This window comes from Castor canadensis, chromosome 1 (genome assembly GCF_047511655.1).
Source record: "Castor canadensis chromosome 1, mCasCan1.hap1v2, whole genome shotgun sequence".
In the NCBI taxonomy this organism is placed as follows: Eukaryota; Metazoa; Chordata; class Mammalia; order Rodentia; family Castoridae; genus Castor; species Castor canadensis.
The window spans coordinates 153,072,469-153,089,157 of NC_133386.1; the positions used below are offsets into that span (position 1 = coordinate 153,072,469).

Here is a 16,689-nt window from a genome sequence, read left to right on the forward strand (position 1 = left end):
GGAGAGTTTAGTTTTTTGAGTTCCCTGTATATTCTGGTTATCAGTCCTTTGTCTGACGTGTAGCTGGAAAATATTTTCTCCCACTCTGTGGCTGGTCTCTTCAGTTTAGAGACCATTTCTTTTGTTGAGCAGAAGCTTTTTAGTTTTATGAAGTCCCATTTGTCTATACTTTCCCTTAGTTGCTGAGAATTTCATTGATCTTTACTCTAATTTTTATTATTTTTTCTCCATCTGCTAGCTTTGGGTTTTGCTTGTTCTTGTTTCTCTAAAAGCTTATGTTGCATCATTAGGTTATTTATTTGGAATTTCTCTGTTTTTTTTTTTTAAATATGGGCACTCATAGCCATAAATATTCTCCTTAGCACTGCCTTTGCTGTGCCCCACATGATCTGGTAGGTTGTGTTTTCATTTTCATTAGATTCTAGGAACTTTTTTATTTCTCCCCTTATTTCTTTGATGTTTGGTCATTCAACAATGTGTTGTCTGTCTCCATGTGTTTGAATAGTTTCTGTTCTAGTTTCATTCCATTGTGATCAGAGATGATAATGGGGTTATATCACTTTCTTACATTTGTTAAGACTTTCTTTGAGTCTAGAATATGATCAAGTTTGGAAAGTTCCATGTGCTACTGACGAAACTGTGTATTGTGTAGTGGCTGGATGAAATACTCTGTATGTATCTTCTAAGTCCGTTTGGTCTGTAATGTTTATTAATTCTGAGGTTTCTTTGTTCGTTTTTTTGGTCTGAATGATCTGTCTGTTGGTGACAGTGGGATGTTAATGTCTCCCACCATCACTGTGGTGGGTTCTGCCTGTACTTTTAAGTCCGGTATTGTTTTTTTTAAATGTAGCTGACTGCACTGATGTTTCACATACATATATGTTAAGCATTATTATTTATTCTTGGTGAATTGTTCCTTTTACTAATATTAAGAATCTTCATTGTCTTATTTGGCTAATTTTCATTTTGTAATGTATGAATATAGCTACTCTGTCCTGTTTTCTGGGTCCATTTGCTTTTAAGATCTTTTTCCACTCTATGCCAATGTTTGTTTTTTTGTCAGTGAGATGTGTTTCTTGTAAGCAACAAATGGTCAGGTCTGTCTTTTTAATCCAACTTGCTATTCTATGTCTCTTGTTTGAGGAATTGAGATCATTAATATTTAGTGTTAATATCGAGATATATTTTCTTTTTTTTAATTCATATTTGCATACAATGCTTGGGTCATTTCTCCCCCCTTCAGGAGGTATTTTTTTCTGATGTTTATTTCCATCTCCCATTCTTTGTGCACTAATTTCCTAGGTTAATTGGGTTTATTCTTTCTTGTATTTTCCTAGCTAAGTCTAACTTCTTATTTTGTGTGAAGGATTTCTTTAAGTATTTTCTGCAGTGCTGGTTTGGTGGTCATGAATTCCTTTAGTTTTTCTTTGTTGTTGAAGGATTTCATTTCTTCAATTAGGAGGGATAATTTTGCTGGATAGACTAGTCTAGGTTGACAGTTATTTTTCTTTAGACATAGAAATATATCTTTCCATGACCTCCTTATGTTTGGAGTTTGTGCTGTTATCCTAATGGATTTGCCTTTATATATGACCTATCACTTCTCTTTTGCAATTTTCAGTATTTGTTTTTGCTCTGTATATTGACTGTTTTAATTATAATATGTCTGGGGTTGTTTATTTTCTGGTCTGCTTGTTTGATATTCTGAAACACTCTTGTATCTGAATGTCTATCCCTTTCTTGAGGTTGTGGAAGTTTTCAGCTATTACATTATTGAATACATTGTCTGTGCCTTTAGTTTGTGTCTCCTCTCATTCATCTAAACCCATGATACATAGATTTGGTCTTTTGATGGTGTCCCAGAGGTCTTGTATGTTCCATTCATATTGTCTTAGTATTCTTTATGGTATTTGACTGATTGATCTAATTCTTCTACTTTGTCTTCCATTACTGATACTCTATTTTCAACTTGCTCCACTTTTTTAGCCAGATTTTCGGTTGAGATGTTTATTTGTGATATTGAACTATTCATTTCAAAATGATTGTGCCTTTTTTTAAGGATTTCTATATCTTTATTGATTTCCTCTTTCATATTCTGCATTGTCTTCCTTATTTCATTCATCTATTTATTTGACTGCTCCTTGAGCTCAGTTGTTTATTCGTATCCTCTTTGAGTTCAGTTACTAGCTTATATATCTCGTCTTTGAGCTCATTAATCATTGTTACTATTTTTTTAGTTCAATGATTGATATTTCTTCCTTTTAACTATTTTTAAGTCCTTAGTGGAGAAGTTGGCATTTGAGGGAGAGCTGCTGCCTTATTTCTTCATGTCTCTATGTTGAGATTTATTCATCTGGGGTTGTTTTGGGTTGGAGGTTCCAATTCCCTGTGTCCCTTTAGTTGGTGATTTCTGAAGCATTATTTAGGACTAGTTAGTGGGTGAGTTCTGGTGTGTTTTCTTGTCTCTACATAGGGAGGTATGGCTCAATAGTCAACCCTTCATCTTCTCAAGATGTTGGGTGCCACCCTCTATTCCACATAGGGAGGAGAAACTTAGCTATTAAAGCTATCATAGGAATTAAGATGCAGTCTTGAAATTATAGCAGTTCCTAATTAGATCAATATTGTTACTGGTTCGTTATCTTTAGATGTCTGTTGAATGAGTCTTTATGATCCTGGGGGACTAAACTAAAGGAAATATGAATAGTGATGGGAGGGAGACAGGGGAAAACTCTAGGAAATGATACGAAGTACAAAGTTTTATGTGGCAGGAAGGGGGGTGGCTGAGTTAATAGAAAAGGTTAATGAAAAAGCATACTGTGATAGAAGAGATCTAGTTGATATAGGGGTAGGTGAGAGTAGGGGAAGAAAATACAGAAAATTGAACAGAAAAAATAAATATAAACACAGAACTACAAAATAATCTGAGAGTCAATTTGCTCACTAAAAAGTATTGGTAGTGAAGGAGGATTGTGTGTGGGTAAATGGGGAAGGGAAAATATGAGCTAGAGAGTAGTTCAGATTTCTTGACCGGAGGAAAGTATAAATGTGAAGGGTAATAGGAAAGCGGCAAAGGAGAAATAGTTTAAGGTTGAATACTGAAAGGCAGGTTGTGGCTGTCATGATGTCTACAAAGAAAGGAAGTGGGGGTGGAAGTAGAGAGAAAAGGGGGAGAGAGAATGCAATATTGTTCAATTGTAATGTACAGAAAAAGAAAATATAAGCATACAAAAAATCTGTACATCCCAAATTTAATAGCAAAAACCATCTTAACATAAAAATTCACAATTTTCTTTTTTTTGCAGAACTGGAGTTTGAACTCAGGGCTTTCATCTTGAGCCACTCCACCAGCCCTTTTTTGTGAGGGTTTTTTTTTTTTCAAGATAGGTGCTCACAAACTGTTTCCCTGGGCTAACTTCGAACTGCAATCCTCCTGATCTCTGCCTCCTGAGTAGCTAGGATTATAGGAATGAGGAATTTTTGCCACCGGCACCCAGCAAAAATTCACAATTTTCTAATGCTCTTCTGGGCAGGTTATTTTGATTTTTTTCCTCACAGTGTCCAAGTCTTTCTTTCCACTAGATGTCAGTCTAATTGGGTATCTGCCTCAGGTATGGTGTCTGTTGATGACTTTATGTTCCATCTCCAGTGAAGGTGGAGATGGAGGAGTATTTGGAGATCTGAATATGATCTCTGGTGAAGGCTTCTGGAGTTTGTACTGTCAACTTGTCAGTCTCACACCATCCCCTCTTGCAGCTTTCCCTCTCTGAAACTCTCCAGTACTTACAGTCTGTAGAAATGTACCAGACACAAACTTTTAAAATGTCCTCTCTGGTGGGAGTTTCTGTAGTGGGATTTGAAGCACAAAACATCAGCTCCTGGTTTTTCTGTCAGTTAGAGATTTTGCACTAGGTCTAGTGCTACAGCCTCTGCTTTTGTCTCCATTGTCTTAGCCACTGCCACTGCCACCCTGTTCTGGACAACCTCTTTGTTCTGCGATACACCATGGACCATATCTTGTGGGACTTCACTGAGTCACCACTTCTAGTCACTGGGTCCCAGTGGCTTTTCTGAAACAGGCTGTACACTGGGAAACCTTTCCTATTCTCACACCAATCTTCTCCATGGTTCTTGGGGTAAAGATTTAGGGTGATGGGGCTGCACGTGGGAGCCATTTTTAAATTTACTCTATGGTTTTTCTTTTTCCACATTTTTTTTTCAGCTGTCCTGTTCCTCTTTTTTGGTTCACAAGGCTTTCTCCCTTTTGCTCTTCTGTAAGAGGACTCATCTTTGTTTTCCAGGCTCTTATTCATAGGTCAGATAGCAAAAGCTTCTATTCCTCTAAACCAGCTTGCCCCTCTATTTTGTTTTTTTAAGTCAGCCAGTCTATGCCTTTTGATTGGAGAACTGAGTCCATTATCATTCAGAATTATTATTGAGAGGTATGTAGTAATTTTTCCATTTTGTTGTTTTTGTTGCATTTGATTCTTCTCTACTCCTCATATGCTTATCTACTCATCCTGCAAGATATATTTTTCCAATATTTTCATGGCTGTGTTTAGCTTCCTCTTCTGTGTGTAGGATCCCTTTAAGTATTTAATACTATGCTGGCTTAATGGTCATGAACTGCTTTAGTTTTTGTTCATCATAGAAGGTTTTTATTTCTTCTTTCATTGTGATAGATAGTTTTGCCTGGTAGATTAATATAGGTTGGCAATTATTTTTGTTCAGGTCTTGAAATACATTGTTCCATACCCTCTTTGCTTTTTAAAGTTTCTATTAAGAAGTCTGCTCTTATTCTCAAGGATTTGCCTTTGTAGGTGACTTCATGCTTTTCTCTTGCAGCTGTCAGTATTTTTTCCTTATTCTGTATACTTAATGTTTAACAGTAATATAACATGGGGAAGTTCTATTCTGATATTATCTGTTTAGAATACTAAAAACTTCTTTACCTGGTTGAGTATTTGTTCCTCAAGATTTTTGCTGTTTTTAAAATGTTTCCCATTCCTTTAGCTTGCACTTTTCTCCTTCATGTTCATGATACACACGTTTGGCTTTTCAGTGGTTTCACCAGAGGTTTTGCATATTCTGTTCATACTTCTTCATTCATCTTTCTTTATCTTCATGTGAATTTTCTAATACATCTGCTTTATCTTCAAATCCTTATATTTGGTTTGTCATTTAATCTAGTATATTTGAGAGGCTTTCAACTGTATCTTTTATTTGACTTATAGAGCTTTTCATTTCCAGAATTTCACTTTGAATTTTTTTCAGGATTTCTGTATCAATATTGAATTCCCCTTTCATGTCTTGTATTGCTTCATTATTTCATTCAGCTGTTTGTTTGACTCGTCTTTGAATTTTATTGAGATATTTATAAATGTCCTCTTTAATTTCATTGATCATTCTTATCATCATTCAAGTTCAGTATTTGAGATCTCATCCACTTCACTGTCATTCACATACTTTCTTGTGTCGACTTTTTGTGGTGTCATGATGCCTTGTTTTTTCATAGTTCTTTTGTTTCCACATTATGATTTGTCCATGTGAAGTCAAGTCATTGGATGGAGGTTTAATCCCTTGAATTATTCTCTGTGTTTTGACAGCTTAATGTGCTATTTTTACTACTTATCTTTGTGTATAACCCAGCAATAACAAATTCACCAGTTCAAAACAAAACTAGATATTTTACATAAAGTAAAAAAATAACTGGTGACATCCCATTATATGCCAAAGGGACTATGTGGGTTTTTTTTTCTTTTCTTTTCTTCTTCTTCTTCTTTTTTTTTTTTGCTATACTGGGGTTTGAACTCAGACCTCTGGTTATTTTGGCAATAGGGTATCAATTTTTTGCCCAGGCTGGCCTAGACTGTGATCCTCCTATTTTATACTTTCTGCTGAAACTAGGATAATAGGCACATGTTACCATGCCCAGCTTTTTCCCTTGAGATGAAGTCTTGAAAACTTCTTTTGTGCAGGCTGGCCTGGAACAGTGATTCTCCTGATTTCAGCCTCCCATGTAGCATGGGATGACAGTTGCATGCTACCAAGTCCACCTATTTGTTGAGATGAGGTTTTGCAAATTTTTGCCTAGCCTACCTTAAACTGCAATCCTCCTGATATTAGCCTCTCAAGTGGCTAGGATTATAGGTGTGAGTCACCAGCACTCTACTGAGACTAACATTCTTATCTGATATACTAGGGGTTAGAAAAAATACTATAGTTATAGAATTTAAAAATTACATAGTAAAATTTAGGGAAGTGAGGGATGGAAAAAAGGGGAGAAAAGAGGTGAAGAGTGTGGGCTGAAGGTAAATAAAATAATAGTGTACAGGAATATAGCTTAACTGTTGTGGAGAAAGATTCTATATTCATGGATTTCAAAAGGTAGAAAAATTTATAATTTTTTTTGAAAGCAGAATAAGTGACCTATAGAGAAATTTATAAAAGTAAGTAAAAAAAATAAAATTCTGTATTTCTTATTGAGAAGAGTCTATGACAACTAGGCTCTGTTGGTGCAGAGGATGGTCTCCTCTAGTCTCTTCCTCAGTATCTATCTGTGGTTCTCCTGTGTCTTTACTCACATATTATTTCGTGACCCAGGATTGCTTGGGATGTCTTCTGGGTGCAGCCTGTGTGCAGTGTTCCATGGTTGGTTAAGACTCTTGACCAGGGGCAGTGCTTGAATGAAGCAGGGCAGGTCTTATGGAGTGGCAACAATTTTCAAGGGTTGGGAAGCTATTTCCCACTGCAGGGTTTTTGTGGGTATGGGACACTTTCAGGCATATGAAATAGCAGCTGGGGGTATGATGGAGGGGCCTCTGGGCATAGCTAGTGGATCAGGGAGCACTCTGTCAAATGTGCCCACTGTAGTACCCCGAACAGGGGATCCTGTGCCAGCAGAAGTTTGCTCAAAGTGAACTTTTCCCTTTTCCACATACGCCTCTAGTTTAATGTTTGTTTTGCAGTTTGGCTCTTCTCATTTGTATGTACACTGAACTGGGTAGTAAGTTCAGCATGTAACCAGTTAGCTCACTCCTGTCCTTGCTGTTTGTTCTGAGTTAGGAACCCAGGTGCTGGGTGTCTTCTTCCTGATTGTAGCAGGGCTTGGCTATCTCATCAGCCCACCTTGCAGATGGTCTCAGAGGCAGCTCTTGTTATACATCTATACACTTGGCTGGGTGGTGGGTTTAAGGATGTAGCTGGTTAGCTTGCTTCTCTTTCCCCATCCACCCTTTTATCCAGATATCTTCCACCTGACTGTCAGAAGGAAATAAGTACTAACAGCCTGTAGCCAGGCTGGCCTGCAACTCATAATCCTCCTGCTTCAGCCTCCCAATACTGGTATTATAGTCATGTACCACTATGTCTAGCTGATATGTTAGTTTATATATTAAGCAATATTTTTCCACTTTCTCATTCTCCTATGAGTAAACATATGGTTGATAGATGACATTCCTTTTCACTTTTGCTGCTATGAAAACCAATGTATGAGTTTTTGTTTAAACACATTTTCATTTCTCTTGACATTTACCTAGTTGTGGAATTTCTGTCATGTGATTTAATGGTGTTTAACAACTTCAGGAGCTGCCAAACTCTTTTTTCAAAGTGGCTGCATTATTTTACATTCCCACCACCAATGTATGAAAGACCCAGTTTCTCTATCCTTGCCACTTCTTGTTATTACCTACCTTTTTGATGTGGCCATCTTAGTGGGTGTAAAGTAGTAGTGCATTGTGGTTTTGATTTGCTTTTCCTTAATAGTTAATGATATTGAACTTCTTTTCCTCTGGTTATGAACCATTAGTGTATCCTTTTTGGAGAAATACTCATTCTTTTGTCCATGTCTTGAAGAAGATTCCTTCTGTACCTAATTTGTTGAACATTTATAGTATGAAAGGATATTGAATTTTGTCAAATGCTTTTTCTGTTAATGGTTATGCTTTTTTCTCCTTTATTCTGCTAATGTCGTGTATCACATTATGCATTTGCATAAATTGAAACATTTTTGTATACCAGGGATAAATTCTACCTGATCATGGTGAGTTACTCTTTTAATGTACTATTAAATTTGGTTTTCTAGTATTTTGTTGAGGTTTTTTGCATCCATATTTATCAGGCATATAAGCTTGTTCTTTTCTCTTCTTATAGTATCCTCATCTGACCTTGGTGTCAGGAAAATTCTGCCTTTGTAAATGAATTAAGACATATTCCCTCCTTTTCATTTTTTTTTTTGGGGGGGAATATCTGAGGAGGGCTGATATTTTTCTTCTTTAATGGTTGGTAGAATTTAGCTATGCAGCCACCAGGTTCTTGGCTTTTCTTTGATGAAAGAATTTTGATAACTGATTCAATCTCCTTATTACTAGTCTATTCAATTTTTTTAATTTCAATTGGATAGGTTATATGTTTCTGGTGATTTTCCCATTTCCTCTAGACTATCCAATTTATTGTCATATAATTGTTTATAGACGCCTCTTAAGTTCTTTTATTTTTCTGTAACATTAGCTGTTATGTCTCCTTTTTTGTTTCTGTTTTGAGTCTTTCTTCTGTTTTATTTAGCCCAGCTAAGGTTTGGGAATTTTGTATTGCTTTTCAAAAAACCAACTGTTAGTTTTGTTACCTTTTCTGTTGTTCATGCTCTAATCTTTGTTATTTCCTTTAGTTTACTAACTTTGGGTTTAATTCTTCTTTTCCTAGGTCCTTGAGATGGAACATTCGGTTAATTTGTGATCTTTCCTCTTTTAAAATTTAGTTTATTGCTATAAATTGTCTTAGAATTGCTTTTGCTGCATCCCCTAAGTTTTGGTATCTTGTGTTTCTAGTTTTGTTTGTATCTTTTTTTTTTTTGAGACAGGGTCTCCCTGTGTAGCTCAGGTTGTCCTACTATGTCAGCTTCTCTAGTAGAATTATGGCATGCACCACCATGCCTCGCTAAGATATTTTTTATTTACCTTTTTATTTCTTATTTGACCCACTGGTTGTTCAGAAGTGTTTTGTTTAATTTCCACATGTTTGTTAATTTTCTACATTACTTTCTTCTATTAATGTCTAGTTTCATACTATATAGTCAGAAAATATGTACCTTGATTTCAGTCTTAAATTTGTTAAGACTTGTTTTGTAGCCCAACATATGATTTATCCTGAAGAACATTCCATGTGAACTTATGAGTGTGTGTTATGATGCTTTTGAATGAAATGTCCAGTATATGTCTCGTAGGTCCATTTGATCTAAAATATAGTTCAAATCTAATGTTGTTTTTATTTTCTATGCTTGGGATTGAATTCAGGGCCTGTGCAAGCTAAGCAATGCTCTACCTCTGAGTTACATCCTCAGCCCTTGAGGTTTTCTTTTTGATTTTCTGTCTTGATGACCTGTCCATTGTTGAGAGTGGGGTATTGAAGTTCTGTACTTTTATTGTATTGAAGTTTATTTTTCCCTTAAGATCTATTAATATTTGTTTTATATATTTAGGTGCCCTTGATAATTTGGCCCATTATCATTATATGATAACCTTTTTGTTGGTTTTAGTTTTTAAGTTAAAATCTATTTTGTCTGTTATAAGTACAGCTAACCTTGTTCCTTCTTGGTTTACATGAATGGAATCTTCTTCCCATTCCTTCACTTTAAGTCTATGTGTATACTTAAAGGTGTTAAGTCTCTCATAGTATATGGTTGTTTTTTTTTTCTTTTTCTAATTTATTCAGCCATTCAATGTCTTTTGATTGGAGAATTTAATCCATTTACATTCAAGGTAATTACTGATAGATAAGGACTTACTATTGCTGTTTTATTAATTGGTTTTTGGTTTTTTTATATGTTTTCCTTTTTTTCTTACTGTCTTCCTTTGTGATTTGATGATTTTTTTGGCATGGTATGCTTTCACTTCTTATCTTTCTGTTTTTGTATTTTGTTGTTGTTGTTTTTTGCTGGGGCTCATGAAGAATAACTTTTAGTTATAATAGTTTATTTTAAGCTGATGACAGCTTAACTTCACTTACATATAAAAACCTCCAGTTTTACTCCTTGCTCTTTTTCACTTCCTTGATGGTGTGTGTTAAAAGCACAAAAGGTTTTAACTTTGATGAAGCTTATCTATTGTTTTCTTTTGTTGCTCATACTTTTGTGTCATATCTCAGACAACTTTTTTTCATTCAAGGTCAAGAAGATTTCCTTCTATGTTTTAAGAGTTTTATAATTATTGCTCTTAAGTTTAAGTTCATAATCAATGTGTAGATAATTTGGGGATATGGTGTAAGGAATAGATCCAACATTATACTGCATATTGACATTGATATTTTTTAAATTTCTATTTTTTTCCTTTGTTTTGTGCTGCTTGGGATTGAACCCAGGGCATCGCACTTGCTAGTCAGGTACTGTCCTCTGGGGTGTGCTTCCAGATCTTTTGTTTTTATTTTGCTTTTGAGACAAGCCTTCAACTACTGCTGTTCAGGCTGACCTTAAACTTGTGATCCTCTTGTCTTTTCCTACTGACTCAGTGGGATTTTAGGTGTATGTCACCATGCCTGGCTTAATTTTTATTTTGTACTGCTGGGGATTAAACCCAGGGCCTTGTCAATGGTAGACATGTGCTCGACCCTTGAGCTACATCCCAAGCTCTCAACAGCATTTTTAAAAGAGTGCTTTATACTTTGGGAATTTTTTGATGGTACTATGGTTTGAACTCAGGAATTTGCAGTTGCTAGACAGGAACTCTACCACTTAACCCACAGTCCTTTTTTGCTTTAGTTAGTTTTGGATAGTTTGGATTTTTTCCCCAGGGCTAGCCTTGGAGTATGGATTTGCCTACCTATGCCTCCCACATAGCTGGGATTACAGGAACATACCACCACACTCAGCTTGTTGATTGGGATGATGTCTCAATAATTTTTTTTGCCTAAGCAGTTCTTGAACCATGCCCTTCCTGTGTATCCTGAGTAGCTGAGATTACAGGTATGAACCACTACAGCTGGCTGCAAAGTTACTTATATGTTCTGCATAGTAGCCTCCTAAATGTTAATATGGTTTCTACCTTATACAATGTTAAGAACATTAAATGAGATAGGAAGTGCCTAGCATCATTCAAGGGACACAGTTGACTCTCAACAAGATCTTGGTACCCTAGTTGAAAATCAATTAACCATAAATGTGTAAGTTTCTTTCTGGACTGTCAATTCCATTCCATTGATCTATATGCCTATCCTTCTTGTCTTCATTACTGGAACTATGTAATAACCTTTGAAATTGTGAAGTGTGTGGGGGAGAAATGACTCAAGCCTTGTATGCACATATGAATAATAAAAGAAAAAAAAAGAAATTGTGAAATGTGAATTCTCCAACTTTGTTCTTCCTTTTCAGCATCATTTTGGCTATTCTGGGCCTCTTGCATTTCCATATTAATTTCAATTTCAGGTTATAAATTTCTATAGAAAGGTAGTTGGAATTCTGATTATAAATTAATTCTTCTGATCCATGAACATGGATATGTTTTCATTTCTTTAGGTCTTTAATTTCTTTCAAAAGTATTTTATACTTTCAGAATATTAATTTTGTTCTACTTTTGTTAAACTTATTGCTAAAGGAATTAGTTACTTTTCCATGGCTGTGACCAAATACCTGACAGAAATAACTTAAGAGAACAACAAATTACTTTGGGTCATAATTTCATAGTGTTTAGTCTATCATGGTGGGGAAGACATGGTGGAGCAGCTTATTTTATGACAGACAGGAATCAGAGATAAAAAAGGGGACTGGAGATCTGGTATAACCTTCAAAGTCATGGCCCTGAGTGACCTACTTCCTCCAACTAGCTAGTTACCTTTTAAACTTTCCACAACCTCCAAAAATAGTGCCACTAGCTGGGAACCAAGAGTTCAAAATATGAGCCTGTGGAGGATATTTAATTTTCAAACCACAGTGTTCCACCCCTGACCCCCAAAAACCTCATGGCCATCCTGTAATGTAAAGTGCATTTAGTCCATCTCCAAGAGTTCTCAGTTTTAACTGTTCCAACATTATTTAAAAGTCCAACTTCAAAGTCACTTCTGAGACTAAAGGTAATGTCTTAGCCATGAGTCCCTATAAAATAAAAAACAAGCTGCATATACCCAAGGTACAATGGCACAGAGTAAACATTCCTGTCCCCAAAAGGAGGAATTGGAGAATAACATGAAAGTATTGGGCTAAAATATGACCCAAAACCAAGAAGGGCAAATGCCAAATCCTACAGTTCTGTGTCTGGCATCTGAAGCATACTGTGATGATGCAGTTGATGTGAGATCCAATGTGCTTGGGTAACCACATGCCTACGACCTTTCTGAGTACGGCCCACATGACCTCTCACCTGGGCTGGCTCTGCTTTTTACCATGGCTTTCCTAGCAGACATGCCACGTTCCTGACATTTCCAGTGTCTTGGGCTCTCCACTGTAACTTAGGCTCCACCTTCACAGCTTCACAAGTTGCTCTCTCAGGGATTGCTTGTAAGGATCCTGACCCTGCCACACACTGCCTGGTAATCCAGGCTTTCTTTTGAAATCTCAGTAGGCATTCTGCTTGCTTGCAAAACCAGTATCATTTGATGATACCAAGGTCTGCTGCCAGCTCAAGCAGTATCTGGGACCCCATTGACCATGGCTGCACATCAGCTGGGTGCCTGGGTGACTGAACCTGGGAAAATACTTCCCAGATTGGTTCCAGAGCATGGGTTCTCTCTTCTCAAGAGAAAAATCTTTCAAATAAATTTACAGTTTTACAATTGGAGTCTGTTCAATTCCTGAGATGCCCTCAAGGCATCTTTCATATTTTCCCAGGGCAGGGTGCTTGGTTTCTTTTTAATGACACTAATTTCTTTAGCAGATCCTCCCTCCTTATCCACAACTTTCAGTGTGCCCTTTTTGACCAAACTGCTCATTTTTTCAATTTTTCCCTGTTGGTTTTTGCACCTGATTCTTACTGTAAACCTGGCTAAAAATAACCAGGCCACAGCCTAAATGCTGGGCTACATTGGAATTTCCTTAAGATATTGGTACATACCTTTAAATTTAGCCCCACTCAAAATTTCAGGACATAAACAAAATGTTGACCTTTTTTTTTTTTTTTTGCCAGAATACATGAATGCCTCCAGTCTAATTTCTGATAGAATTCTTCTTTCTAACTGAAACCTCTTGAACCTGGCCTTCACTATTTGTGTTCTTGCTGGCATTCTGGTCTTCTGAGCTCCATCAGAATCACCCTAGACTGCATCTACAAACTTTTCCAAATTCCTCCCACAAATCAGTTCCAGTAGCTTACAAACCAGATCGTCAGATAGTCATAGCAACAACTCTACTTTTCTGGTACCAGTTTTCTATATTAGTTGCTTTTGCATCTCTGTGATCAAACACCTGACATAAACAACTTAAGGGGATGAGTTATTTATTTTGACTCATGGTTTTAGTGCGTTCATTCCATAGTTGTTTCACTTTATATGCTTGGGCAGAATATCCTGGTGGTGGGAGTATGTAGTGGAGGGGAGCAGTTAGCATTGTTACAACCAAAAGCAGAGAGAAAGAGACAGAAAGCAACCAGGGACAAACTATCCCCCCAAAACCTATACCCAGTGACATATTTCCTCTAGCTAAGCCCAGCCTCCCAAATTAGAAACTTCTGCAACCCCTTAAGATAGCACTACTGTCTCGGGACTAAGCTTTCACATGTGAATTGTAGGGGGCATTCCATATTCAAACCATATCACTGACTATTTTATTCTCTTTGATGATATTGCAGATGCCATTGAGGGGGTTGATTTTGCATTGTTTGTTGTTAGTATGTAGAAACTACATACATAATAACATTGATCATGTACTTTATAATCTTAATGAGCTCACTTTTACTTCTAATAGGTTTTCATTGGATTTCTTGAGATCCTCTGTGTGCAAGATCATGATACCTGAAAATAGAGAAATTTTACATCCTTTCCAATTTGGATGACTTTACTGAGGCCTCCTTTTAAGTTAGTCAGCAAACTAATCACTATTTTCTGAAAGAAAGTAAAGAAATATGATCCATAATAGCTATGTTTAATTGACCTTGCCATCTATTTTATTTTTTATGCTATTAACTTTTTGTTAAGCAGATAGATAGATAGATAGATAGATAGAGATTTAGATATATACACACTAATGTATTGAGGCCCTAATATGTAAATTCTAAGTAATTATTTCTAAGCATTTGAAAAGATATATTTTTTCATTTTTGATTTTTTAAAATATATTTTTATAATTCTAGGAGAAATCCAGAATGGATATAACATAAGAAAAAGTTTAATTATTGACTCTGATATTAATAATTAAAGGCTTCTTATTAAAAGTTTTCTTCCATATATCCTGACCCATATATTTAACTGTTTTGTTTTTATTTTTATAATTATTTTAAAAATAGATCTTTATGTATATTATTCTAACACTTAATTTATATACAAAATATAAAGAGCCTGAAAATAATGAAGTATTTTTATAATCACCTCCAGTATATTAAAATCACTGTTAAATTTTTTTGTGATGACAGAGGGTAATAAATTAGGTTTAAAAATCATTTTGGACTTTGACAAGTCAGGGCATGATTTCTAGGTTCCACTGATGAACACAACTAAGGAAATTTTATATCTCTTATGTTTTTGGTTTATCTACTACTGGTTTTGGTGCTATCTACTTTAAATAGTTCCTAATTTCTTCTTGTAATTTCTTATGATCCCATAAGTAAAAATAATAGTATGGCCATTTAGATAAAGTCAACAAAATGCAAAAATTGCAAATGATAAGGTATTAAGTACCAAAAGCACAGTGTAGATAGAGAATATATTTTCTCTCAGAAGAGGATAAAAGAGTTGATTGAGACATATTCCAGTTTTCCGTAGTTTTCATTCCATTATATTATAAACAACCTCTTGCAAGGAAAAAGAAGGGGAAGAAGAATTGTAGTCGGTGTTGCAAATGAAGTATAGTATGTCTGAATGAGATTTGAAAAGCATGTATACTGAGGAACTTAGTTTGGTAATATAGTAAATTCCTAAATCTTCATCCTGATTTTCTTAAATCAAATTTTATTCTCAATTATTTCTTCTTTCTCTAAGATCCTGTTCCCTGACCATTATATCTAGCCCTTATGTAACAAATATTTAGAAAATCAGAAGTTTTAAAAAGTATTAGCCTGAGTAAGAGAGCATCAAGCTGGTATGAAAGTTCTATCATGGTCTGTGTAGTTCATAACTTGATGATTGTACTCAATCCTGTTCTTCCACATATCTGTTGGAAAGTAGTATAGTCTTTTAAGCCCATGAAGTTCATTTTAAGTCAACAAATATGATAAGTAATTATATTATCTATAAGAATTTCCATTCTTAGCATAACTATGAGGATGTTATATGCTAATGCTTATTTATTTTGCTATTTATTGTTCCTTAGATTCTGATGTTAGACTTACTCCTGGGCAAATTGCTTATATTTCTTCAAAGAGCTGCTCTATCCCAGATGAGAGTTATGGCTGCCTGTCTTCAAACATTCCAGCATTAGAATTGATGGCTTTGTATGTGGCAGCTGCCATGCATGATTATGATCACCCAGGGAGGACTAATGCATTTCTAGTGGCTACAAATGCACCTCAGGTAGGAAATACTTTTTTAAGAAAGTTTAAAGAATAATCGTGAAATTTTACAACCCTGCTACATAACCCTTTGTAAACCATTCTTCATTTGAGTTATATGGCCATTCCATCTTGCCCTAAGGCCCTTAAGGCAAATTAACTGGATAAAAATACATGATGTATGTTAAGAGAATTAGGAAAAAATAACCTTCAATTAGAAAAAAGTAAATAGTTTATGATTATAACTCCTTTTTTGTGAAATTCTGGAGACCTTGCTGAAGATATTTTTATTTTTGATCAAATTGACAAAACTCTGACTAAATCTAAAATTTATGTTTCTTCTTGCTAAGACCACCATACAGCTAAAAGCTGTCAAGTTTGAGGATAACTACTAATCTTTTTTGTTCTTCCCACTTTTCTCCTGAGATTTGCCTTAACATCTGGACCCTAAATATCTTTGCTATGAATATGTTAATGTATATAAAATTCTTTTGGTATAATATTGGTTTTGAATCTAGCTGATAAGGTGTAAAGTTCCTTTAGGATCACAATTTAAATAAAGTGGTACGGGTTCCCAAAAAAAATGCTATTACATTTGGATACTAGTACATGGATGGTAGTAGTAACTTTAAACATGAGGACTTGGAACTAAATCATGATTTTAAGGAGAATTTACTATGACTATACATGTTTGTTTATACTGGTGATTCCTGAAAGGTTATATTTCTAACAATATACCTTACAAAAAAAGTAGGTACTCAGTGATTCCTGTTGCATTCAGCTAATTTCTTTACTTTATCGCTATTTTAAACCTCAGTTCTGATGCTGTCACCATATATAGCTATTTTCTGTGTTCCTTTACTATGTGTATCTCTTTCATGCACTCTAACTTTTAAAAATATAGCCGGTTCTCTTGAATCTCAAACATGATAGGAAGGCAGTTTAGGGAAGTATGTAGATGTGTGAGTGGGTAAAATGGCATCCATGTGTGTGTGTATAAGTAAATGAGTCAGAAGGGCCATATGATTCACTTCTCTAGTGAGATTTTATTAATAGCTCATGGTTTCCA

At 35.5% G+C, this 16,689-nt stretch overlaps 1 protein-coding gene across 2 annotated transcripts in view; it reads left to right on the forward strand.

The window, feature by feature from the left end:
- Positions 1-16,689, forward strand: part of Pde3b (phosphodiesterase 3B) — a 208,070-nt gene that overhangs the window by 173,931 nt on the left and 17,450 nt on the right. For both annotated transcript variants that reach the window (XM_074041958.1, XM_020177984.2), the window contains exon 12: positions 15,443-15,642. In XM_074041958.1, the coding sequence (XP_073898059.1) occupies positions 15,443-15,642 (200 nt within the window). The remainder of the gene's footprint in view (positions 1-15,442; positions 15,643-16,689) is intronic.